The sequence below is a fragment of the Kogia breviceps genome, chromosome 16, assembly GCF_026419965.1.
Source record: "Kogia breviceps isolate mKogBre1 chromosome 16, mKogBre1 haplotype 1, whole genome shotgun sequence".
Taxonomy (NCBI): domain Eukaryota; kingdom Metazoa; phylum Chordata; class Mammalia; order Artiodactyla; family Physeteridae; genus Kogia; species Kogia breviceps.
This window is the reverse complement of record NC_081325.1, coordinates 13370330-13395498: the sequence shown is the minus strand read 5'-3', so window position 1 is coordinate 13395498 and position 25169 is coordinate 13370330. Positions and strand designations below refer to the sequence as shown.

At 35.6% G+C, this 25169-nt stretch overlaps 1 protein-coding gene across 3 annotated transcripts in view; it reads left to right on the top strand.

Moving 5' to 3' along the window:
• The window catches only part of SPART (spartin), a 378687-nt gene that overhangs the window by 347009 nt on the left and 6509 nt on the right, over positions 1 to 25169 (top strand). For all 3 annotated transcript variants that reach the window (XM_067016746.1, XM_059042300.2, XM_059042298.2), the window contains 7 exons: positions 1137 to 1948; positions 5396 to 5593; positions 7820 to 7975; positions 10474 to 10594; positions 15215 to 15409; positions 16434 to 16592; positions 16670 to 16760. In XM_067016746.1, the coding sequence (XP_066872847.1) occupies positions 1139 to 1948; positions 5396 to 5593; positions 7820 to 7975; positions 10474 to 10594; positions 15215 to 15409; positions 16434 to 16592; positions 16670 to 16760 (1730 nt within the window). In that variant the 5' untranslated portion in view covers positions 1137 to 1138. The remainder of the gene's footprint in view (positions 1 to 1136; positions 1949 to 5395; positions 5594 to 7819; positions 7976 to 10473; positions 10595 to 15214; positions 15410 to 16433; positions 16593 to 16669; positions 16761 to 25169) is intronic.

Below are 25169 nucleotides of genomic sequence, written 5' to 3'. Positions count from 1 at the left end.
TTCACTAACACTTGTCAGTCTTCAGTTTCAGCTTCCTGATAAGTATATATATAGCTGACCCTTGAACAACAGGGGATTAGGGGCTTCAGTCCCCACACAATCAGAAGTCCCTCTGCTGCTCTCTGCCTCAGAAGTCCCTCTACTGCTGTCTCTGCCTCAAACACAAAGGGTCGATAACATGACTCATCCAAGGGCAGGAAGCTGAAACGGTTTGGATAGAATCAGGACGCAGACCCCAGCTCTTTTGATTCCATGTAATGTGATCTCTAATCAAACACACTTTCCCCCATAGTTAATTTAAAGAGCTGTAAAATGAAAATACAGTACTGTATTTACTGAAAAAATCCTTGTATAAGTGGATCCCCTACTGTGCAAGGGTCAGCTGTAGTCATATTATGGATTTTAGTTTCATTTCCCTGAGGGAATCATGTGTTGAACACCTTTTCACATGTCATTTAAATATCCGCTTTTGTGAAGTACCTGTTCATGCCTTTTTCACATTGAAAAGAATGGTTATGCTTTTTAAATAATCTTGTAAGTCATTTTAATGGAGTTTTGGGAAGGAACAGGGCTAACTGCATGTGAGTAACCTGCCACCTTTAAGTGGAAGTTGGGTAACTTTAAAGCTTCACTCAGATCGTTTTTTTTCTCATTTTTGTCCTCTCCAATGTACGATTCAACCTCATTTTTAATTAGCTACTATATATAATCTGGAATTATAATGAATTTTAGAGTAAGACTTTTTTGTTCTGACCTTAAAGGTACAGGTTATTTCTTGTAAGAAACTGGAACAAGAAAATTATTCAACAAATGTGTTCTGGCTTATTCTCTTATTTTTTTAATTAAAAAGATATTTATCAGAAGCTAACACACCATTGTAAAGCAATTATACTCCAATAAAGATGTTAAAAAAAGATATTTAGGACCAAGAGTATTATTTATTTATCCATTCAACAAATACGTATTGAGTGCTTTCTCTATGTCAGATCTAATAATAGGCTTAGGGAATACATCAGTGAACAGGACGGACAAGCAAGGCTCCAATCCTCTGAAATATATTCAGGTAGGAGAAACTGATAATAAATAAGTAAGCAAGGCTAAATAAGGTAATTAAAGATGTATTTCCTGTTTTGCAGAAATGGAACAAGAGCCACAAGATGGAGAACCTGCTGAAATTAAGATCATCAAGGAAGCCTACAAGAAGGCCTTTTTATTTGTTAATAAAGGACTGAATACTGATGAATTAGGTCAGAAAGAAGAAGCAAAGAACTACTATAAGCAAGGAATAGGGCACTTGCTCAGAGGAATCAGCATTTCATCAGCAGATCCCGAACACATAGGTCCTGGGTGGGAATCTGCTAGACAGATGCAACAGAAAATGAAAGAAACACTACAGAATGTACGTACCAGGTTGGAAATTCTAGAGAAGGGTCTTGCCACTTCTCTACGGAATGATCTTCAGGAGGTGCCCAAGTTATATCCAGAATTTCCGCCTAAAGCTATGTCCGAAAAGTCACTGGAGCCTCAGTCCTTTAACTCACTTCCTCAGCACAATGAAGTAAATGGAAACACTTCAACTACAAGTACAGAATCAGTTTCTACACCTAGTACTTTTTCCTTACCATCTCAAAGTCATCCATCAGAAGCACCTCCTGCTTATACTCCGCAGGCTGCTGAGGGTCACTACACTGTATCCTATGGAACAGAATCTGGGGAGTTCTCATCAGTTGGGGAAAACTTTTATAGGAATCATTCTCAGCCACCTCCTCTTGAGACCTTAGGGCTAGATGCAGATGAGTTGATTTTGATACCAAATGGAGTACAGATTTTTTTTGTAAATCCTGCAGGGGAGGTTAGTGCACCTTCATATCCTGGGTACCTTCGAATCGTGAGGTTCTTGGATAATTCTCTTGATACAGTTCTAAACCGTCCTCCTGGGTTTCTTCAGGTAAGCCAAAGAAAAATGTAAACGTAATTTGAAATATGTGTAGAATATATTATTTTTATTTGTAAATATTTATAATGTGTCCAAGACAGTAAGTGCAAAAATACTATAAATTATAGTTCCTTTTTAGATATATTTCATGAAATTTATGAGCCTTGAGCATCTATGTTTGTGTTTGATAGCCCTTTTTTTCTTTTCTTTAGATGTAAATTTTTGTTTTAGTACTAAATTTGTGAATACAGGACCTAAGGGAAATCAGAATATTCATCCTTAACTTGTAATTTTTTATCTGAAGAAGAAACATAATAACTTTGATTTCAAAAGGGATTTATGTAACTCATGTGTGAATGTATAACTGTGAATTTCTATACATATCAAGCCCCAGCTGAGGGGCTGAACTGGGCTAGATCCAGTGTCTGGAATAGTGGTTCTCAACTAGTAGGAATACCCCCCACCCCCAGTCTCCCCACCGTGGGATATTTTGGCAGTAGTTGGGGACAGTTTTGGTTGTCACAACCTGGACTGGGGAGTGTGCTACTGCTACTGGCATGTATGGTGGATAGAGGCCAGGTGTACTGCTAAACATCTAAACAGAATAGCTCTCATCAATTAAAAAATTAACTGAAAATTTCAGTCATGCCAAGGTTGAGAAACCCTGGTCTACAAGTAGAGACTGACGATCATCTAAGATGCAGTTCTAACTTTCCAAGCACATAAATTTACCAGGATGCCCTTGGTCCAAGAACAAAGACTGGTGCTAAATAAAGGTTGTTGTTAGGAAACTGTGGTGGAATTAGTAAGGTATTCTGAAGGTGATGGTCCAATATCAATCTGTTTTTAAAAGAGTAGACATTGGTACAGGGAGATGGGGTTCTCGAAGTAAGGATTCAGTATACATTGGGTATAACAAAAGGGTTTGCATGTAAGGGAGATGACTATTTGAGCAAGGCAGGTGCTTTTATCCAGAGTCCAGATGATGTGGTTTAGTTACAGTACTAGTTATCCAGATTTACTTTCTCTCGGTATATTGTATTTTCAGTTCTTATGCAGCTTGTACATGGAGTCAAATTGAAGGTTGTTTAAAGATAGTTGGAGACTTACTAGGGATGTATGAAGGAGATATTTTGGGGCATTGTTGAAAGGAAAACTTCATTAATGGACAGGAAGAATAGTGTGAATCTCGTAAGTTATTTTTAAAAAGAAGCCTTGAGGTTAAAAAGAGTAGCCTTTTTGATTGGGATTAGGAGGGGGCTGGTAAAAGATATAATACTTTCTGCTGATCTGGTAATAGAGTTAAAGTGGAATTTAAAAAACCTTTGGGGCCTGGGCTACTGGAGGTACAGGGAATGAACATCAGAAACATTCTGCTACATGTAGAATGAGCTCATGAGCTCAACCATTAAAATGACTTGTTCTCTAGTAAAAATTTGTTCTGTCTTAGTTCTTTTAATTTTGTTTTTAACCTTTCCAACATCTCCTATTTTGAGTCCTAAATAAAAAGTAAGATTATACCCAAAATTTGAGTCTTTTTAAGGGGCTCTCATTTACGTGTATTCGGATACTTGTAGCAGTGTCCTTAAAGAGAGTTACCAGGTGTTTACTGAATTTTTTTTGTTCTAAAAAACAAACACTGAAACAACTAAGTATTAGAAGTTAGGTGTAATTTTTTACGCTGCAAAAACATCACTATTGCTTTATTTAGGAAATTAGAAATTAATTTGGTTTTAAATAGGCAGACTAGAATTCTATGGCTTCTAAAAACTATTTTTCTCTTGACTTTAGTTTTAATATACTTTTTAAACCTGTTAAATTTATAGTCAGTTCATAGGGAACTTGGATATGAGATTACCCTCTGAAAGTGAAACTGGGAGAAGTCAGCCTATGGTGGATGAGCTCACCAATCTGTAATAATCTACCCTGAGAAAGGTCTATAAAGTTTTATTTGAGAAGATTTGAGGATATTCCACTTCAATCAAGGTGACCAGAATGTAGTTAATCTTAGAGAAATCATGGCATAGTAAAAGAAACTTTTCCCAATCTTTAGTCATTTAAGTATAACCATTATGATTTTTTTTGTTAAATCCAACACTTGTTATTCATATTTTTATTTAAATGTCTCATTTGTTAATTTTTTCCTAAATAACAACTGTGAAATTGAGGGAAAGAGACCATATTTTTCCCTAATACATGTTGAAATATGTTTCTACTCAACTTTAGTTTGTATATTACTTGAAGTCATTTCATGAACCACAGATGGTTTATATGTCATATTTTGGAAAATACAGTTATCAGTTTTATTGTAACTTGTCTGAAGTTTGACTTTTATAAAAGTTGGAGAGTGGCTTTTGAGATGACTAAAAAAAAAGAGAATCCATTTAAAAAAAGAATTTGAAAATGTTAAGCACTTTCTAGGAAAGAGTCAGACTTGAGTGCTTGATCCCTGCACATTCATATTCTGTTGGTCAGAGATGATGATAGTATACCAGAATTTTCCATCATTTATATGAAATATTTAATCCCTTTGACTCATGTTTATCACACAGTATTTTGATAATCTGTTGTTCTCCCAAGTTTCTTAATATTAGGAAGAGAGTGTCCTGGGTGAGGGACAAAGTTCTATTCTGGTCACTCAGAGAATAATGGAAATGAATAATTTGGGTATTCTGATTTAAACTTAGTTTCTTCTGAATTTAGATCTCTAGGAAGTGAGCTTAATTAAGTCTTACTGTGATAATCTGACATCCCCAGATGAGGTAGCAGGGCAGCTTTGTGTCATTTTGATTTAACTTCACAATAGATAGTGAACCCCATAAATGTAACTTAATCTTCTTGCTCTGTCAGATCAGGTTGGGTTTAGTTAAAAGAAAATTCAACATTTTGAATGCTGGGTTTCTAATTAAAATAATTGTTTAGTTTCTCCAGTGGCAGATAGCATGTGCTTAAACCCTAGCCCCACTTTTTGGTTGTGACTCTGAGCAGCTTAACCTCTCTGTGCCTCAGTTTTCTTGTAGCTAAAATGACAACACTAACCAAGAGGATTAAATCAGTAAATACACTTGGAGTACTTGGAAACAGTTTGACTTTATTTTTTTCCACAAAGGGGTGTGTAATTTGAATAATAAAGAAAACCTTAGTTTACTTTGACCATTTATTTAAAGCTAGACTCATTATTGGTTAACAGTGGGCTGTTTAATAAGGGCACCAGTTTTTAAGACTAGATAATGAGTGGAGCAATAACATTTTTAGCACAGCTCCTGTGAGTGTTTTGCAGGGAGATCAGACTAGCAAATGGCTGACTTTTATTGGGGGTTTGTTGATGCTGATGGCTCTAGAAAACCTTGTAAAATGCATTTCAAACTTTAAAATGTGTGTTTGCTAGTATAACAATATTTAAAACCTTGGTGAAAACCTAGTTCTATTAATTGATTTGTTTTAAATTAACCTTTTCAGGTTTGTGACTGGTTATATCCTCTAGTTCCCGATAGATCTCCAGTTCTTAAATGTACTATAGGAGCCTACATGTTTCCTGATACAATGTTACAAGCATCAGGATGCTTTGTGGGGGTCGTCTTGTCTTCTGAATTACCCGAAGATGATAGAGAACTCTTTGAGGATCTATTAAGACAAATGTCTGACCTTCGGCTCCAGGTAACTTGTGCAATCACCTTCAGGATATAAACCTACTGTAACGTAAGCGCTTCTGCTTTTAAAGAAATTGTAATAAGCTCTAATGTGATCAGAGTTAGGAAACTGAGAGTATATAATTTGCTTGCGTATTCACAAATACAAGTTGGGAATTGGCTGTAAATAGTGATTAAGATTGTGGGCTCTGGAGTCAGATTGCCTCTGTTTGAATTTGAACTCTTCCACTTAATATCTATTTAACTCAAGCTGTTGATCTTCTCTATAGTTTAGTTTCTTTATCATAAAGTCAGGATAATGATAACATCCACTTCATTGGGCTGTGATGAAGATTAAAAGTTAATACATTAAGGCACTTACATCAGTGCTAGCAAGTAGTAATGTTCTGTGAATATTTTCTTTTGTTATGACCACTGTCTTACTTCTCAGTTGGGAAAGTGGGCCAATGGGACTAAATGGTGAAGTGAAGGTAATTTCAGCATTAGCATCTGGGTAATATTGGACATTTTAGGGGTATGACTTGAGGAACAGGTTTTGTTTTAGGGAATTGTCTTTGTTCTCATGATGAACGAAGGCAAAATAAAATGTGATTTAAAATACGGTTGGTCATCCTGTGAACTTGCCTTATTTAGCCCATTTTCTCTGCCCTCGTGCTGATCTGTTACAGGGAGTTGAAATAGAGTATAATGGAGATATTTTCTTTAGGTGTTCTTGCCCATCCTAACATAGGACAAGAAGGGAAAAATATGTTTGATTGTGAATACTGACAGTTATCTGAGGCTGAAGGAAATTGACAGCATGGTAGTGTAGTCTTTTATTTTCTCTTTCAGTCAGCAGATACTTAGAATTCATGATTTAACCTGGTTCTATGTTAAATGATGGGGTGGGAAGAAAGAACAGAGGAGGCTATAAGGATACATATATAACAGCTCCTATTCTTGAGCACCTTACAGTCTGTTGAATAACCACAGTACAGTATGGTAGGTGATGGGAAAAAAAGTGAAAGGATTTCAGGGAGGATTTCACAAAATAGTTTCCTTTGAGTTCAGTCATGAAAGATTTGTTCCTTTTTTCTGAGGAAGTAGAATACACTTTTAATCCATACCTGTATTAAAAATTTAAGGTTAAAGGTGGTAGGAGCAGATCACCAGCTAAGTGAAAGGTCGGAGAGTCATCTCAGCATTACGTTGTAAGAACTATATATGAGAATGACCTGGTGATCAACATGTTCTTAAATACTAGATATTTAAGCTGTGTTAACAAAACCCATGGCCCCCATACAGAAGGGTGTGTAGCCTCGATGTGCTTAGGAGAGGCGTTTACAAAGGCAGCAGCATGGTCAAATGGATATGGGTTTAAGTCTAATAAGCTTTGCTGTTTACTAGCTGAATGAAGTGACATTCCTTAAATATTCCAGACCTTTTATGGAGCTGTTTCTCCCTTTACCCCTACATTCATTTGGCCTATATTACTGGGCTCTAGGAAAGAAATTAAACTGACCTTTAGGTTATATGTTTACTTCCTCTGTTCAGTTTTATTTTTTTGGTTGAACGTTATTTTTAGTTTTCTGTATTGTCCTAGAACTCCAGCAGTCAACAAAAGCTAGTTACTAGCTATACTTTTGATTTGCCTTTACTCTTAAGCATTCATTCAGCAAAGTGTATGCAAGCAGATTACCTTTAGTGTTGAGTGCAAAAATGGAAAAACAAAATCAGCCTTCCAACAATGCAGAGTAGTTAAACTGGACATGAGTTTTGTTAATTGTCTTTATTTATTTATTTTTGAAATTTTGAATTTAATTTATTTTTTTATACAGTAGGTTCTTATTAGTTATCCATTTTATACATATTAGTATATATATGTCAATCCTAATCTCCCAATTGCTAATTGCCTTTAAACTCATTTAGTCTTGTATGTGTTTCCTAAAACTTATAATTTATTATTTAACTAAATTCAAAGGTAGCTGCATCTGATTTAACGATCACTTGTACCAACTACTGCTATAAGTTTATCTCTTGTACTTTGTTTTTTTTAAATTTGCTTTATAGGCCATATCCTGTGAGCCAAAGAACTCAAAGGTTTGAGGTTTGGTGATGAGATAAAAGTATAGAGAAAGACTTGTAAAAGTAGTTGTAAAACACTGTCATTTGAATAGGTATATTGTTGGAGCATGGTGTATCATAGCTTAGAGGAAATTTGAATTTGAGCTAAGCTTAGGCCTTTACTCCCTAGGCTAACTGGGACCGGGCAGAAGGAGAAAATGAATTCCAAATCCCTGGAAGATCAAGATGCCCCTCTAACCAATTGAAGGAAGCCAGTGGCACTGATGTGAGACAGTTGGACCCAGGCAGTAAGGATGTGCGTCATAAGGGAAAACGGGGGAAAAAGGTTAGTAGAGTAAGTAAAAGATCAACGAGGTATGAGTGTGTGTTCTATTCTAATGGTACCTTTCACCAGTTTAAATTATTTATAAGATTCCCATTTACTGAAGCAGAGCAACTTGCAGATTCACAAAGTGATCACTGGTAAAATAATTATAATCAGCTTTAATATTTCCCTTTCCAAGTATTTGTTATTTAAACTGTTTTAAAAGATAATCTATGTTTTGGGGGATAGTTTTTTGCAACTATTTGAGAGATTTTTATAATTACGTTAATGATGTGTATGCTTTTTTGTTGTGTGTTATTCTCCACCTTCCTATATACACCAAGATCTTGGGGCTAGGTATGCTTTTCCTTACACTACCATTTTTATTCAGTTCCTTATTTCTTCATGAGTAGTCAACAGAACAGAGAAAATGGGCTTTAAAAAAATACATTTAGTAGTTTCTTCTTTCATTTCTTAGATTTTGGGTTATGTTCCAAGTGGTAAATTTGGATTAGTTTCGGAAATATTTATTGAGTGCTAGAAAGCTGAGCATAATGGGAAAAATTTTTAATTTCTAATCTCAAAATATTTCCCATCTAGTGGGGAGGACAGATTAGCAAAGAGATAATTTCTACCCAATGTGATCATTAGATGAAAGTACATAAGTTGTATAGAACGCTAGGTTGTACCTTCTGCATAGACGAGTGGTGTGGGAAGCAGTTAAGGAGGCTCCTCCTGGAAGGCACTGTGACTAAGATGAGTCCTGAAGGTGAAATAAGCAAACCTATGGTGAAAGAAAGTAACGTTGTGTGAGTACTGGATTATAAACAGTTTTGTACTGTTCTTTGTTGTATTCCATATAAGTGCTCAGTAATTGTCTTTGGAATTAATGAATATCACATGAATATTCTACTTTTACTTGCCAACTGTCACTGTGGGTTATGTTGAGCATCTTAGACCAGCTTTATGAGGACATTGGGAGTCCAAAATGCAAGTTAGAGCTTCGTTTTTAAAAATTTAATACCTTGGTTTAAAAAAATCTAATTATATTAAAATATATATATATATACACACACACACATACATACACACACCTTTGGAAAGCTTTACCTCCCACCTTTGTCCCTGTCTACACCATTCCTCCTGCCACTGTCAGTAATTACTTTTATTAGGATCTTGTGTTTCTTTCCTGGGTTTTTTGAGGCAGATAAAAGCAAACAAAATCTGTAATTATTTCTCTCCCTTTTTTGTACATAAGGGAACATGATATAGAGTGTCCTATATATATATCTATATATTTATAATAAAGTCTGGGGTAAATAGAGAACTTCCTCAGTCTTTTTTACCTTATATTTCATTGTATGAATATATCATAGTTTCTTTAATCAGTCTCTTATTGAGGGGTGTTTGGTGTGATTGTTTGGTATTACAAGCAGTGCTTCAATGAATGACTTTGTAGAGCCATTGATTCATACATCTGCAGGTAATTCATCAAATAAATTCTTAGAGAGGGGGTTACTGTGTCAGCAGGTAAATGCATTTGTAATTTTGATAGATTTTGCTACATTGCCCTCCCTAAGGAGTATACTATTCAGCACTGCACCGGTAGTTGTTAGAGCATACCTGTCTCCCCACAGCCTGCTCAACAGAGTGGGTGGTCTATTTTTTGGCAGTCTGATGATGAGAGAAATATATTGGAATATATTAATTTGCATCGATTTTATTATGAGTCAAGTTGAGCAAATGCATAAGGGTAACTTGAATTTTGTTTTCTGTGTGATGTCTAGTTATGTCCTTTGTCCATTTTTATTACTGGGTTGTTGGTCCTTTTCTTCACAATTTCTAGGAGCTCTTTATACATTAGGGACATTGGCGCATTGTCAGACAGAAGTTGCAAATTAGAATGAAGTCTGAGTTAGCCTACTCCTAAGTTTTTAGAATGAAAACAAATTTAGCTTTGAGATTTTGAGTGTTGGCCCTAGCTGTGAAATTAGCAAAGTACAAGTATTTCTGTGTTTCCCATTTCCATTCAAATGGATTGGTAGAGTCTGTGTTTATATACTTCTATTTGCTTTTACTTGATTTCTGTCAAAACCAGTTTATTTGGATACATTCTTCCTTACTGACTGAGTCATTTAACAGAAATCTTTTAACCTTACTGAGTACTGTATGCATACATACTAATATCTAGGGGGTGTTAGCTCTATGAAGGAACTCAGAGTGGTCAAAGAAAGAAAAAAGTTAATCAATTTAAATATAATTTGATAAATGTTGTATTGGAGGTGTGTTGGTATTTAAATCTTACTTACCAATGGTACCTAACGTAAGGCCAGAACAGTTTTCACCTTCATGGTGGTTATGGTATTGCACTTTATGTAATAAAATGTACTTATAACTAGGTTGCCTGGAAATATTTTCATTAATTAGTATTTGTTGGCTTAATATTTTATTACAAAATGCTTATGATTTTTCCTCCTCTTAGTATTTATTTCACATTTTGAAATATATTTACTGTTTAGACCAAAGGTACTTCAAGTGAAGAAAATCTGAGTCACATTGTACCTTATGAGCCAGTTTCAGAAGAAAAAGCAAAGGAATTACCTGAATGGAGTGAGAAAGTGGCTCAAAACATTTTGTCAGGTATTATAGTAATGTTAACTTTTTTGCCTGCATAATGTGAAAGCTTTGAATCCCATTAGAGAATACTTGGAAAGATACTATTTTATGTTTTGGTTTTAAATGATCAGTTTATAAATATTTAAAAATAGAAGGAACTAGTCTCTTTGAATGTCACATTATTGTCATATTGGTGTAAATTCTTCTTGGTCTTTTATTCTCTGTTTTACTCTTGGGAAAATTGGTAGTGAAAAGCTTCAAGAATCTCCAAACTTTCACAATAGCTCTGAACATAAAATTAGTTATTTTCCTTTCCCCTTTGAAATTCCCCCTTAATCTTTTTTTCTCCCCTCTCCTTCCTCCTTCTCCACCAAAAAAATGACATTCATCTGTCTTTGGAAGCAAAGTAGCACTCCGCTAACCTTATGGCAATAGAGGTATGAGGAGACCTGAGAATTATAGCCAAGCTGTTTGGGAAGTAGACCATACTACTTAATTATGGTTAGAAAGGGCTTCAGATCATTTATTTTAAAAACAAAATAATCATTACTGACACATATGTTTATACTTTAATTGGTTAACAGTTTAACTCCAGTAGCTCTCAGATTGAGACCTTCTATTTGTGTGTGTGTGTGTGGTACACGGGCCTCTCACTGTTGTGGCCTCTCCCATTGCTCCGGACTCGCAGGCTCAGCGGCCATGGCTCATGGACCCAGCCGCTCCGTGGCATGTGGGATCTTCCGGACCGGGGCACAAACCCATGTCCCCTGCATCGGCAGGCGGACTCTCGACCACTGCACCACCAGGGAAGCCTGAGACCTTCTATTTTGTTTTTTAAAAAACATTGCCAGTCATTATTATTCAGTAAGTCAAATTCATGACCCAGTAAGGGGATCTTGACTAGTTATTTAAAAGACTATTAATATAGGTTTCCATCTCTGGTTTATAGGTTTAAACTCATTAAAATAATGGAGATGTCTAAAGCAGAGGAAATCTTTAATATGAAAAACCAACAAACTAAAATAAGTGAAAAATGATTAAGTAGCTAGGAACAAAGAAAATATTTTGCCCAGTGTCAAAGAGCTGCTTGAGACAAGTAGAAAAGATAAAGCTACGTTTTCAAATATATGTGTAACAGTTAAAATTTATCCTTGAAAGAGATTTTTAAAGAAGTTGTAAAGGGACTTCTCTGGTGGTCCTGTGGTTAAGACTTTGCCTTCCAGTGCAGGGGGTGCAGGTTCAATCCCTGGTTGGAGAGCTAAGATCCCACATGCCTCCCGGCCCCCAAAAAAGCAAAATATAAAACAGAAGCAATATTGTAACAAATTCAATAAAGACTTTAAAAATGGTGAACATCAAAAAAAAAAGTTGTAAAGAAAAACCTTCACTCTTACTACCTTGTACCCTAACTTCACAGGCTGCTAAGTTGTTTATTAGGTCAGTGTTCAGAAAATTAGCTCTTATCCACACATATGTAGATAACTAAATTCAAAGGTAATTAAGTTTTTGAGTTTATACTGCTATAAGACTGTATAGTATACATGTGTAACAAACCATCCCAAACTTAATGATGTGAAACAACAATTTGTTTACGCTTAGGAATTCTGTGGGCCAGGTATTCCAAAAGGTCATATCAGGGATGGCTTGTATCTGCTTCATGATGTCAGGACCTCAGCTAGGAAGACTCAAAGGCCGACTAAGTGACTCAGTAGCTGGGAGCTGGCATCATCTGAAGGCTCCTTCAGTCACACTGAAGTTGGCATCTGGGTTAGAAGAGCTCAAGATCTAGGACTACCTACACATGACCTCTCCATGCCTCTTGACTTCCTCATAGCATGGCAGCCTTAAGCTCATCTGGCGTCTGCGTAGTAGCTCAGGATTCAAGTGTGAATAGTCCACCAAACAGGCAGAAGCTGCATTACCATTTCTGACATAATCTTGGAAATTTCCAGCATCATTAGTTACAAGCAAGTAACAAGCCTGCCCAGATTCAAGGGAATGTGACATAGACCCCACTTCTCAATGGGAAGAATGTCAAGGTCATGTTGAAAGAACATATGGAATAGGAGATACTGTTTTTGACCATCTTTGGAAAATACCATGTGCCACAAAATCTTAGGACTCCTAGGTACCATACAGATTCCACACACTGGTTCTATTTGAAGAAGTAGATCATCCTGAGAGCCAGCTAACGCTGAGGAGAGATCTCTTCAGAGATTTCAAAAGAACTGTTAGCAGTGCATCATTTGAAAATGTGCCAAAACTACCTTCTGGTAATACTTAGAGACCTTCTTTACTACTTGGGACTTCAGTGTCTTCAGGCTTGTAACTCTCTTCCTTTTCATCCTGTATCTTCAGGGCTAGAGTTCTAGCAATAGCCCTAAGAGTGACATTAAAACTATTTAACTGCCAATCAGAATACCTGTCTCTTTATATGCTTTTTAATAGGTAGCATGAAAAACAACTAGCTCACTGAATACTTAAGGTACAAGTTACAGAGAAAGGTGTAAGAAATATCCAAGGTTTACTCCAGAAAAAATTATCTGATCTGTCAAGAAACTATTTCTACCTGACTCTTGTAGGTTCTTTACAAAGATGAGTAACCAGGGATCTAAATTGAGCTCATTCACCTTAGCCCAATGATGAGTAAAGATCAGTAAAAGCTATAGTCTTACACTTTATGAATGTAAGAGGTGAAAAAAAAAACTGCTTAAAATTTACACATGTAGAAAATTGGTTTGAGAAGCCTAGACTTACACTTTAAGAAGGCAGCTGCCAAACATTTTAGACAGAGTAGAGTCTAATAAGCTAATTTGGGAGGAGGTAGAAGATTGGTGGCAGTAGACTGAATAGAGCCCCGCATTGGGTTAGGTTTGAATTAGGTCATTTTATGTCATCTGCCAACCTCTCATTTATTCAGCATTCATTCATTGCCTACTGTATCTCAGCATTAACTGGGTGTGTAGGATGCAGACATGGATAGAATAAATCTATATATGGCATTACACATGAGGTTTAAAAGATCTTAATAGCTACCAATGAAATACTTTATTTCCATATCTTCTATTGCAGCCTCTACAGTTTTAATTACCTCTTCCATGGTGATATCTTGTTTATAATTAACATCTAGTTTTTCTCTTTATTAGTCCTGTGACTTTTCATTTATCTCACTTCCACTTATTTTTCTGAAAGTCATCGATGGACTCCATCCCCCTTGTTTGATATAGTTTCTTTGTAGGATTATAGTCTACCTGAGCTCTCCTTTGTTCACTGTCATCTATTTTATGATTTATTAGTTTTCCTTGAACTTCAAGTTCAGCTGTTTTTCACATAACACTTTTCAATCTATCAGTTAACTCTAAAAAAACATAATTTTGTTCTTGACTAGACATCTTTAGTCCCTTTATTGTTATGTGAACTCCTGGCTGGAACCTGTTTGCCTGGGTTTGAGCCCTGATCCTCCGCCAAGGGTAGGGCAGTGGGGATGGGGTTGGAGCTGGAGGTGGACATGTTGTCTGAAACAGGAAGAGAAACACATCAATTTTTCCAATCAGTTACTACTTGGTACGTTTCATTCGCATTTTTAAATAAATAGGTATGATTTTCACATCATTAGATGCCTGCTTACTAATGGGCTGAAGTAATTATGTAAAAACCATGGCACAGATCTTGGAAAACATACTTAAGTATTTTTAAAAGCTCATTGTTTCAGGGTATAGCCAAAAGAGAGATGTTTTAAATTGTAACTCTCCCCAGGGGAGGGTAACACTTTCCTCCCCCTCTTAGGGAAAACTGTTATCCTTGTGTTTGTTTTCTTGGTTCTCCCATCTCCTTCCCACTTCTCCTTTTCCCACATGCTGTCTGGCTCAAGGCCTTTTCTTTTCACTAGAGAAGTCTCTGTCACCCTGGTTTCTCTCTGACAATCTCTGCTTCTTTCATTCCTGCTGCAAGAAGCATGAGCAAAGCAAAAGGCTAGGGCCTAGTCTCATGAGAAATAGCTAGAAATAGCTCAATCTTCTTTTCTTTTAGAGTTTTTCTTCTCCTGAATTTTTTGGGAGTTCTCATGTCTTTGTCGTTCGGGTTTAAAGTGCAAATTAAACGGTGCTGAGATCAAGGGATTTGGGATTGAGGCAGGAGCAGGGCCCCCTGCTTTATGTCTTTAGCCCAAAGCAAACAAGCAAAAGTTCTGCCTTGGTATTTGAGATACAGGTTGTTGGTGTATCTGTCAGCTTCAAGGCTTTGTGGGGGAAAAGTGGTGCCTGGACTAAGGCAAAAAGAAAAAGGATACTGGGTCTTCTAGCCAAATACCATCGTAAGGGCACCAAAACCCCAAATTAGTCCCTAACAGTAGTATACTGTGGTAAGTAATATATAGAGATGCCTGCAAGTTGTAGTGATAGCATAGAGTAATACAGAACTGTTGTTGAGTGATATATGACCTAAGTATTGAAAGACAAATTTACTTAGAAAAGGTATACCAGGCAGAACACTACAAGTACAAAGTTGGCTTGAAAATTTATGGCATGTTTGGGATTTGAATATTGAACTCCTTGGGTTTTTTTCCTGTTGATCAGTTATTTGTTAAAGGGCTTAAAGTTATAATCAGTCCTAATTTTGTGCAATTCAAAATTTTCCTTTAAAAAGGTGCTTCCTGGGTGAGTTGGGGTTTGGTCAAAGGTGCTGAGTTTACTGGGAAAGCCATCCAGAAAGGCGCTTCTAAACTCCGAGAACGGATTCAACCAGAAGAAAAACCAGTGGAAGTTAGTCCAACTGTGACCAAGGGACTTTACATAGCAAAGCAGGCTACTGGAGGAGCAGCGAAAGTCAGTCAGTTCCTGGGTAAAGTTACTTTAGATTCCTTTACTTTTTTTCAGTTAAATAAAAATAATCTCTTAGTCCAGGTTAATCTAAATCTCATTTAGATGTTTTAAATTTAAGAGTAAAGAATTAGGACAAAGCAGTTTTGCCTTTCTACTCATGGTAGAATCAGTAAACCAGCAACATCAACCTGAGAGCCTTAGAAATAGTTCAGGCACTTGACACACCTACTTATTCAATATCTCCATTTTTATAAGATCTCTAGGTGATTCTTATTTGCATATTAAAGTCTGAGAAACACTGGTTAGGGGTTGTTTTGTTGTGTTGGAGAGGGGAGTGTCTGTGCATTTGAAAAGGAATGTATTTGCTGTCCTTGAATATGACACATTTTAAGGACAACTCACTGCATAAGCAGTTGAGAGTCAAGAGTGAGGGATGTATTGTCTTGAATAAAGCTGACTTAGTGATTCTGGTGTCAGCCGTCCCTAGTAATATGCCTCTAAACCCCTCTCCTTTGAGGATCACAGCTCTAAAGTTTGGTATTTTAAGATGGTCAGCTCCTTAGTGGATTGTCATAAAATTTAGTAAGATTATCTTTTTGGTATCTGGTATTCTTTGGAGTCAGATTTTTGGTTTGTTTACTTTTACATAAACTTAAATACTTTATTACTATTTCAGTGAGTATTTGCTGATAGGGAGAAAAAGTATGAATACGCTTAGCTGGAAAACATGAAAGTTGCACCTACCATTCGTGCAATGCAGATAGAAAAGGTGGATGGTTCTCATCTAAGCAGATTGCCAAAAAGAACATTATATTTAAGCGTCAATAAGCTCTGCAAATACATCCTTAAACTAAGCAATAGCCTTTGTTTAAAAAGTAACCAGCCCTGTTTTCATTCTTTTTTAAATGGGAATGGTAACATTATACAGTAAAACAACTTCAGATGCTCATGGAAGAATTTTGCTAAGTGAGAGTGGTAAAATCAAGGGAAGAATACATTTTTTGCTAAGTTTTTTTATTTTTGTTTTTTTATGGTTATATTAGTTGACGGAGTTTGTACTGTAGCAAATTGTGTTGGAAAGGAATTAGCTCCACATGTCAAGAAGCATGGAAGCAAACTTGTTCCAGAATCTCTTAAAAAAGACAAAAATGGGAAGTCTCCCCTGGATGGTGCTATGGTTGTAGCAGCAAGCAGTGTTCAAGGTAACATAAAGGTCTAAAACTTTAGGAAGATCTTTTTGCTGAGGGCTGGTTTTACTTACTTTTAACTGTATTTGCAGGATTTTCAACTGTCTGGCAAGGATTGGAATGTGCAGCTAAATGCATTGTTAATAATGTTTCAGCAGAAACTGTACAAACTGTCAGATACAAGTAAGTTGAATTTTATCATTTTAATGATGAAATCTCTTGTAGCATTTGTAAAACTCTAGGACGGTTAAAATGATTGTGTAGTTATTTTTATTAAGTATCTGATAAAACAGTTTTTTTCACTTGCTATTTTTAAGTAGGGAAAAGAATAAAATTTTAGCAAATTAATAGTATTACTGTGACTTTGCCTTATATTACTGTTATAAATACTTGTTCATTATTAATGGAAGGAATAGGTTTAAGATTTTTTTTTAATGCCTGGAATTTCTGTATGCCTTATTAACTGCATGTTCTTGATGGGTGATGTTTGCCTATAGTTTTGATGGGGAAAACTTGAATTATAATTAAACTATTGTACTTTGTTAATACTAGCCCCTTCTATATACAAAGAATGTTAAATTTTCACACTTTATGAATCTACCACTGTGCATCTCTTTTGGAATAGACAGATGGTATGAGAAGACATACCATTAAGAAATAGACAAACATAGAAATGAATGATTTATTCAAGCTTATCTGATAAGTGATATTAAAGATAAGACTTAAGAACAGGATTTTCTGATTTTAGCTCATTCTGTCTTTATAAGTACTAGAGGGCTAAACTTAAATTTAGTTTGAAGGACCTGAGTTGCTTTCTTAGCTTTGAATTAGTTTAGATCTTAATATTTAATTTTATTTAGAAGAAAAAAATAATGGTGTTTTCAATGCTTGGTTATTTGTGTTAATTCTTTACTCACTGACAGCATTTGAGTTCACACTTATATATCAGACATTGTGTTCAGTGCTTTCCCTGTGTATTATTTAATCTTTAACACTATTATCTCCATTTTACAGATGAAGAAACCAAAAGCATAGAGCCTTAAATTCTTGTTAAGAATTGTACCCCTAGTAAGTGGTAGAGCTGGGATGTAAGCCAGATACCTCTGTCATGCAGTGTCAGAGAACAGTGCTGGGCCAACACTGCCCTTAATGGGATATCTGTGCAAGTTTAGTATCTACACTTATTTTCTACCACTACCTAGAATGTGTTTAGACCCCCTCCCACCACAATAAATTACCTTTGGTTTAGGAAATACTAAGTTAATTTCCAGCCTGAGTTGATTTTATCTGCTCAGTCTGGGGCATGCATACCTTAGAATCAAAGCAACACAGCCATATCATCTTGGAGTGCAGATTCTACCAAAGGATTTGGAACAGAAAATGCAGAGTAGATCTGAAATTTTGGTGGAGATGTAAAACTCAAGTCTCCCAGCTCACTTCCTGCTACTTGTGGCACTGACCTCTAACACTCTTTTTGTTATGCCTTTCAGGTTACTTTGATGGATGAGTCATAATTAGGAAAATAGTTTCTTCTTTTGTTGCAAGAGTAGGAGAAAGTCAAAGTGTCTTTTAGACCAAAAGTGGGTTATTTTCAGATTATCATATGTTAGCACGGATATATAGGCAGTCATATGATTAAGTAGGAAGTGCTTTATTGGGTTTGTCCATTACATACTTCAATGAAAAAAAAAACGCTTACCTAAGTGCAGTTAAGTGGAGCCCTGTTAAAAGGTTTGAGATTCGCATAATGAGCAAGTACAGGTTTTGGTGTAGATTTTGTACTTCTTGTCCTTAGTGAGGAGAACTTAATATGATAAGTAAGGTATTTTAACAGTGGTTCTGAGCTAATTTTTTTCTGTTATGGTGTACATTGCTAGTTTTATCCTTTCCTCCAAAGATTCATGGAGTGAAAAAAAGCAGGTGAGAATTTAGTTAAGTAGGTTTGTATTTCCAGCTATAAGGGTGCTTTAGTCTTAGCAGTAAGTAACTTAACTAGAAAACTTGGAAAGTTGGGAGGGACAGTGGGGAACAACAGGTTTTGTCCAAATAATACTGTTTTCTCACTTATGAATAATCTGGCTCAGAACTAGAAATGGCTATTTAGGGGAAAAAACTGCAAGTATTAAACCAGTAATAACACAGTGATATTTGTCACTCAAGAATTGGAAAAGCTACTTCTTTCATTTAATTTAGTTCTCAATAATTTACATAAATGTATATTTATATACATTTATGAATTTACATTTATTTACACTGTGAAAATTATTAGATAGAGTGAGCATTTGTGTTTTTCTGCTCTCATCCAACTGATGGTTGTATAGTAAAGAAAACTCATTATTTTTGGAAAATGTGTATTCTTATTGTCTGTGAGAAACTATTCCCCCAAGTAGTCATGTAACATTTTATGGAAAAACTCAAAAACGAACTTCTTGGCCATCCCAATATTATATAAACTTCTTTATCTGATTTCTGGTAGTATAAACCAATACAGGGGATTATTTTTTTGAACTAGGCTATTTAAAGGTAGTTTGTATTAGAGAAGTATATTCTCCATGCCTTTTATGGTTTTGATTATGATTCAGGGCTGTGTTCATTGATTATGAATGATTTACCTAAAGATCTATATAATTAATTACACTCCTAAATTTTTAAGGTAAATGTATAAGAAATATTTATTAAGACTTTATTTTTTTGGCTACATTAATACTTTTGACCTATTTTAGATTTAGGAACATGAAGACCTACAGGAACAATGAAAAGCAATTAAGTAACTTTAAACCCGCTTTATTTAATTGCAGTATAGTATCTATTAAATAATTCATCACTCTTCTACATAGCTTCTAAAGTTCACCTTTAAGCTCCTTTTTTTCCACTTTAAATTGTTTAGAGGAGAATAATATAACTTCAGTAAGTTACGTGCATTTTTCTTTTCCCCTCAGTAATAGTTTATCTTAGAACACATTTGTGAAAAATAAGCTTAGTAAAAATATTTTCCTATAAGAATTTACTCTTATAAGGTATAGTATTTTATTGGTTTATTTAGTGAATTTTAATTAAAATTCCCCTTAAATTTGCACTGGGTGAAGGGGCAAATTCAAATCCATTTGAGGGTATCTCTTTTGGCAGATGTCATGTTACCCAAAATGAATTCTGTACAACATCTACTCAGGAGTTATATAGGATCAGTCTTCTCTTTTCAATATGGTAACTATACAAATATTTAAACACAATCGTTATGTCTTCGCTTATTTTTTCTTCTCTACTAAATACTCCCAGTTTAACAATACCATATATAGTTTGAATTCCAGATCCTTCCTTCATCAGTGTAGTTCTCAAAATATGGAACCCAGAATTGAATCTAATATTCCAACGGTCCTGTGACTAGATTAAATACAGTAGGGTTGCCTCTCTTGTTTTGGTCATATTTAGCATGTGATAAACATGGCACAGAAGACAAAGAGTATATCTTTATAGTAGTTGTTACTTTATTGGCCCATATCAAACTTGGGTTTTTTTTTCTTTTTTTTAAATTTACTTTTATTTATTTTTATACAGCAGGTTCTTATTAGTTATCGATTTTATACATATTAGTGTATACATGTCAATCCCAGTCGCCCAATTCATCACACCACCACCACCACCCCCTGCAGCTTTCCCCCTTTAGTGTCCATACATTTGTTCTCTACATCTGTGTCTCAATTTCTGCCCTGCAAACCAGTTCATCTGTACCATTTTTCTAGGTTCCACATATATGCGTCAATATACGATATTTGTTTTTCCTTTCTGACTTACTTCACTCTGTATGACAGTCTCTAGATCCATCCATGTCTCAAAGAATGACCCAGTTTCGTTCCTTTTTATGGCTAAGTAATATTCCATTGTATATATGTACCACATCTTCTTTATCCATTCATCTGTCTGTGGGCATTTAGGTTGCTTCCATGACCTGGCTATTGTAAATAGTGCTGCAATGAACATTGGGGTGCATGTGTCTTTTTGAATTATGGTTTTCTCTGGGTATATTCCCAGTAGTGGGATTTCTGGGTCATATGGTAATTCTATTTTTAGTATTTTAAGGAACCTCTGTACTGTTCTCCATAGTGACTGTACCAATTTACATTTCCACCAACAGTGCAAGAGGGTTCCTTTTTCTCCACACCCTCCCCAGCATTTGTTGTTTGTAGATTTTTCTGATGATGCCCATTCTAACTTGTGTGAGGTGATACCTCATTGTAGTTTTGATTTGCATTTCTCGAATAATTAGTGATGTTGAGCAGCTTTTCATGTGCATCTTGGCCAGCTGTATCTCTTCTTTGCAGAAATGTCTATTTAGGTCTTCTGCCCATTTTTGGATTGGTTTTTTTTTTTTATATTGAGCTGCATGAGCTGTTTGTATATTTTGGAGATTAATCCTTTGTCTGTTGATTCGTTTGCAAATATTTTCACCCATTCTGAGTGTCGTCTTTACGTATTTATGGTTTCCTTTGCTGTGAAAAAGCTTTGAAGTTTCATTAGGCCCCATTTGTTTATTTTTGTTTTTATTCCATTACTCTAGGAGGTGGATCAAAAAAGATCTTGCTGTGATTTATGTCAAAGAGTGTTCTTCCTACGTTTTCCTCTAAGAGTTTTATAGTGTCTAGTGTTATATTTATGTCTTTAATCCGTTTTGAGTTTATTATTGTGTATGGTATTAGGGAGTGTTCTAATTTCATTCTTTTACATGTAGCTGTCCAGTTTTCCCAGCACCACTTATTGAAGAGGCTGTCTTTTCTCCACTGTATATTCTTGCCTCCTTTATCAAAGATAAGGTGACCATATGTGCATGGGTTTATCTCTGGGCTTTCTATCCTGTTCCATTGATCTATATTTCTGGTTCTGTGCCAGTACCATACTGTCTTGATTACTGTAGCTTTGTATTATTGCCTGAAGTCAGGGAGTCTGATTCCCCCAGCTCCATTTTTTTCCCTCAAGAATGCTTTGGCTATTCGGGGTCTTCTGTGTTTCCATACATATTGTGAAATTTTTTGTTCTAGTTCTGTGAAAAATGCCAGTGGTAGCTTGATAGGGATTGCACTGAGTCTGTAGATTGCTTTGGGTAGTACAGTCATTTTCACAGTGTTGATTCTTCCAATCCAAGAACATGGTATGTCTCTCTATCTATCTGTATCACCTTTAATTTCTTTCATCAGTGTCTTATAATTTTCTGCATACAGGTCTTTTGTCTCCTTAGGTAGGTTTATTCCTAGGTATTTTATTCTTTTTGTTGCAATGGTTAATGGGAGTGTTTCCTTAATTTCTCTTTCAGATTTTTCATCATTAGTGTATAGGAATGCATGAGATTTCTGTGCATTAATTTTGTATCCTGCAACTTTACCAGATTCATTGATTAGCTCTAGTAGTTTTCTGGTGGCATCTTTAGGATTCTCTATGTATAGTATCTTATCATCTCCAAACAGTGACAGTTTTACTTCTTCTTTTCCAATTTGTATTCCTTTTGTTTGTTTTTCTTCTCTTGTTGCTGTGGCTAGGATTTCCAAAACTATGTTGAATAATAGTGGTGAGAGTGGACATCCTTGTCTTGTTCCTGATCTTAGAAGAAATGCTTTCAGTTTTTTACCATTTAGAATGATGTTTGCTGTGGGTTTGTCATATATGGCCTTTATTATGCTGAGGTATGTTCCCTCTATGCCCACTTTCTGGAGAGTTTTTATCATAAATGGGTATTGAATTTTGTCAAAAGATTTTTCTCCATCTATTCAGATTATCATACGGTTTTTATTCTTCAATTTGTTAATATGGTGTATCACATTGATTGATGTGCGTATATTGAAGAATCCTTGCATCCCTGGTGTACTTCCCACTTGATCATGGTATATGATCATTTTAATGTGTTGTTGGATTCTGTTTGTTAGTATTTTGTTGAGGATTTTTGCATCTATATTCATCAGTAATATTTGTCTGTAATTTTCTTTTTTTGTAGTATCTTTGTCTGGTTTTGGTATTAGGGTGGTGATAGCCTCATAGAATGAGTTTAGGAGTGTTCCTTCCTCTGCAGTTTTTTGGAAGAGTTTGAGAATGATGGGTGTTAGCTCTTCTCTAAATGTTTGATAGAATTCACCTGTGAAGTCATCTGGTCCTGGACTTTTGTTGGAAGATTTTTAATCATAATTTCCATTTTATTACTTGTGATTAGTCTGTTCATATTATCTGTTTCTTCCTGTTTCAGTCTTGGAAGGTTATACCTTTCCAAGAATTTGTCCATTTCTTCCAGGTTGTCCATTTTATTGGCATAGAGTTCCTTGTAATAGTCTCTTAGGATGCTTTGGATTTCTGCATTGTCTGTTGTATCTTCTCCTTTTTTACTTCTAATTTTATTGATTTGAGACCTCTCCCTCTTTTTCTTGATGAGTCTGGCTAATTGTTTGTCAATTTTGTTTATCTTCTCAAAGAACCAGCTGTTAGTTTTATTGATTTTTGCTATTTTCTTTGTTTCTATTTCATTTTCTTCTGCTCTGATCTTTATGATTTCTTTCCTTCTGCAAACTTTGGGTTTTGTTTGTTCTTCTTCCTTTAGATGTAAGGTTGTTTATTTGAGATTTTTCTTGTTTCTTGAGGTAGGCTTGTATAGCTATAAACTTCCCTCTTAGAAGTGCTTTTGCTGCATCCTGTAGGTATTGGATTGTCGTGTTTTCATTGTCATTTGTCTCTAGGTATTTTTTAAATTTCCTCTTTGATTTCTTCAATGATCTCTTGGTTATTTAGTAACGTATTGTTTAGCCTCCATGTGTTTGTGTTTTTTATGTTTTTTTCCGTGTGATTCATTTCTAATCTCATAACGTTGTGGTCAGAAAAGATGCTTGATATAATTTCAATTTTCTTAAATTTACTGAGCCTTGATTTGTGACCCAAGATGTGATCTGTCCTGGAGAATATTCACCGTGTGCACTTGAGAAGAAAGTGTAATCTGCTGTTTTTGGATGGAATGTCCTATAAATACCAATTAAATCTATCTGGTCTGTTGTGTCATTTAAAGCTTCTTTTTCCTTATTTATTTTCATTTTGGATTATCTGTCCATTGGTGTAAGTGAGGTGTTAAAGTCCCCCACTATTATTGTGTTACTGTCGATTTCCTCTTTTATAGCTGTTAGCAGTTGCCTTATGTATTGAGGTGCTCCTATGTTGGGTGCTTATATATTTATAATTGTTATATCTTCTTCTTGGATTGAGCCCTTGATCGTTATGTAGTGTCCCTCCTTGTCTCTTATAACATTCTTTACTTTAAAGTCTATTTCATCTGATATGAGTATTGCTACTCCAAGTTTCTTTTGATTTCCATTTCCATGGAGTATCTTTTTCCATCCCCTCACTTTCAGCTTGTGTGTGTCCCTAGGTCCGAAGTGGGTCTCTTGTAGACAGCATATATATGGGTCTTGTTTTTGTATCCATTCAGCAAGCCTGTGTCTTTTGGTTGGAGCATTTAATCCATTCATGTTTAAGGTAATTATCAATATGTATGTTCCTATGACCATTTTCTTAACTGTTTTGGGTTTGTTTTTGTAGGTCCTTTTCTTCTCTTGTGTTTCCCACTTAGAGAAGTTCCTTTAGCATTTGTTGTAGAGTTGGTTTGGTGGTGCTGAATTCTCTTAGCTTTTGCTTGTCTGTAAAGCTTTTGATTTCTCCATCCAATCTGAATGAGATCCTTGCCAGGTAGAATAACCCTGGTTGTAGGTTCTTCTCTTTCATCACTTTAAGTATATCATGCCACTCCCTTCTGGCTTGTAGAGTTTCTGCTGAGAAATCATCTGTTAAACTTATGGGAGTTCCCTTGTACATTATTTGTCATTTTTCCCCTGCTGCTTTCAATAATTTTTCTTTGTCTTTAATTTTTGCCAGTTTGATTACTATGTGTCTCGGTGTGTTTCTCCTTGGGTTTATCCTGTATGGGACTCTCAGTGCTTCCTGGACTTGGGTGGCTGTTTCCTTTCCCATGTTAGGGAAGTTTTCGACTATAATCTCTATAGATATTTTCTCGGGTCCTTTTTCTCTTCTCCTTCTGGGATCCCTATAATGCGAATGTTGTTGTGTTTAATGTTGTCACAGAGGTCTCTTAGGCTGTCTTAAATTCTTTTCATTCTTTTTTCTTTATTCTGATTCTCAGCAGTGAATTCCACCTTTCTGTCTTCCAGGTCACTTATCCGTTATTCTGCTATTGATTCCTTCTAGTGTAGTTTGCATTTCAGTTATAGTATTTTTCATCTCTGTTTGTTTGTTCTTTAATTCTTCTAGGTCTTTGTTAAACTTCTCTTACATCTTCTCAGTCTTTGCTTCCATTCTTTTTCTGAGGTCCTGGATCATCTTCACTATCATTATTCTGAATTCTTTTTCTGGAAGGTTGCCTATCTCCACTTCATTTTGTTGTTTTTCTGGGGTTTTATCTTGTTCCTTCATTTGGTACATAGCCCTCTGCCTTTTCATCTTGTCTATCTTTTTGTGAATGTGGTTTTTGTTCCACAGGTTGCCAGATTGTAGTTCTTGCTTCTGCTGTCTGCCCTCTGGTGGATGAGGCTATCTAAGAGGCCTATGCAAATTTCC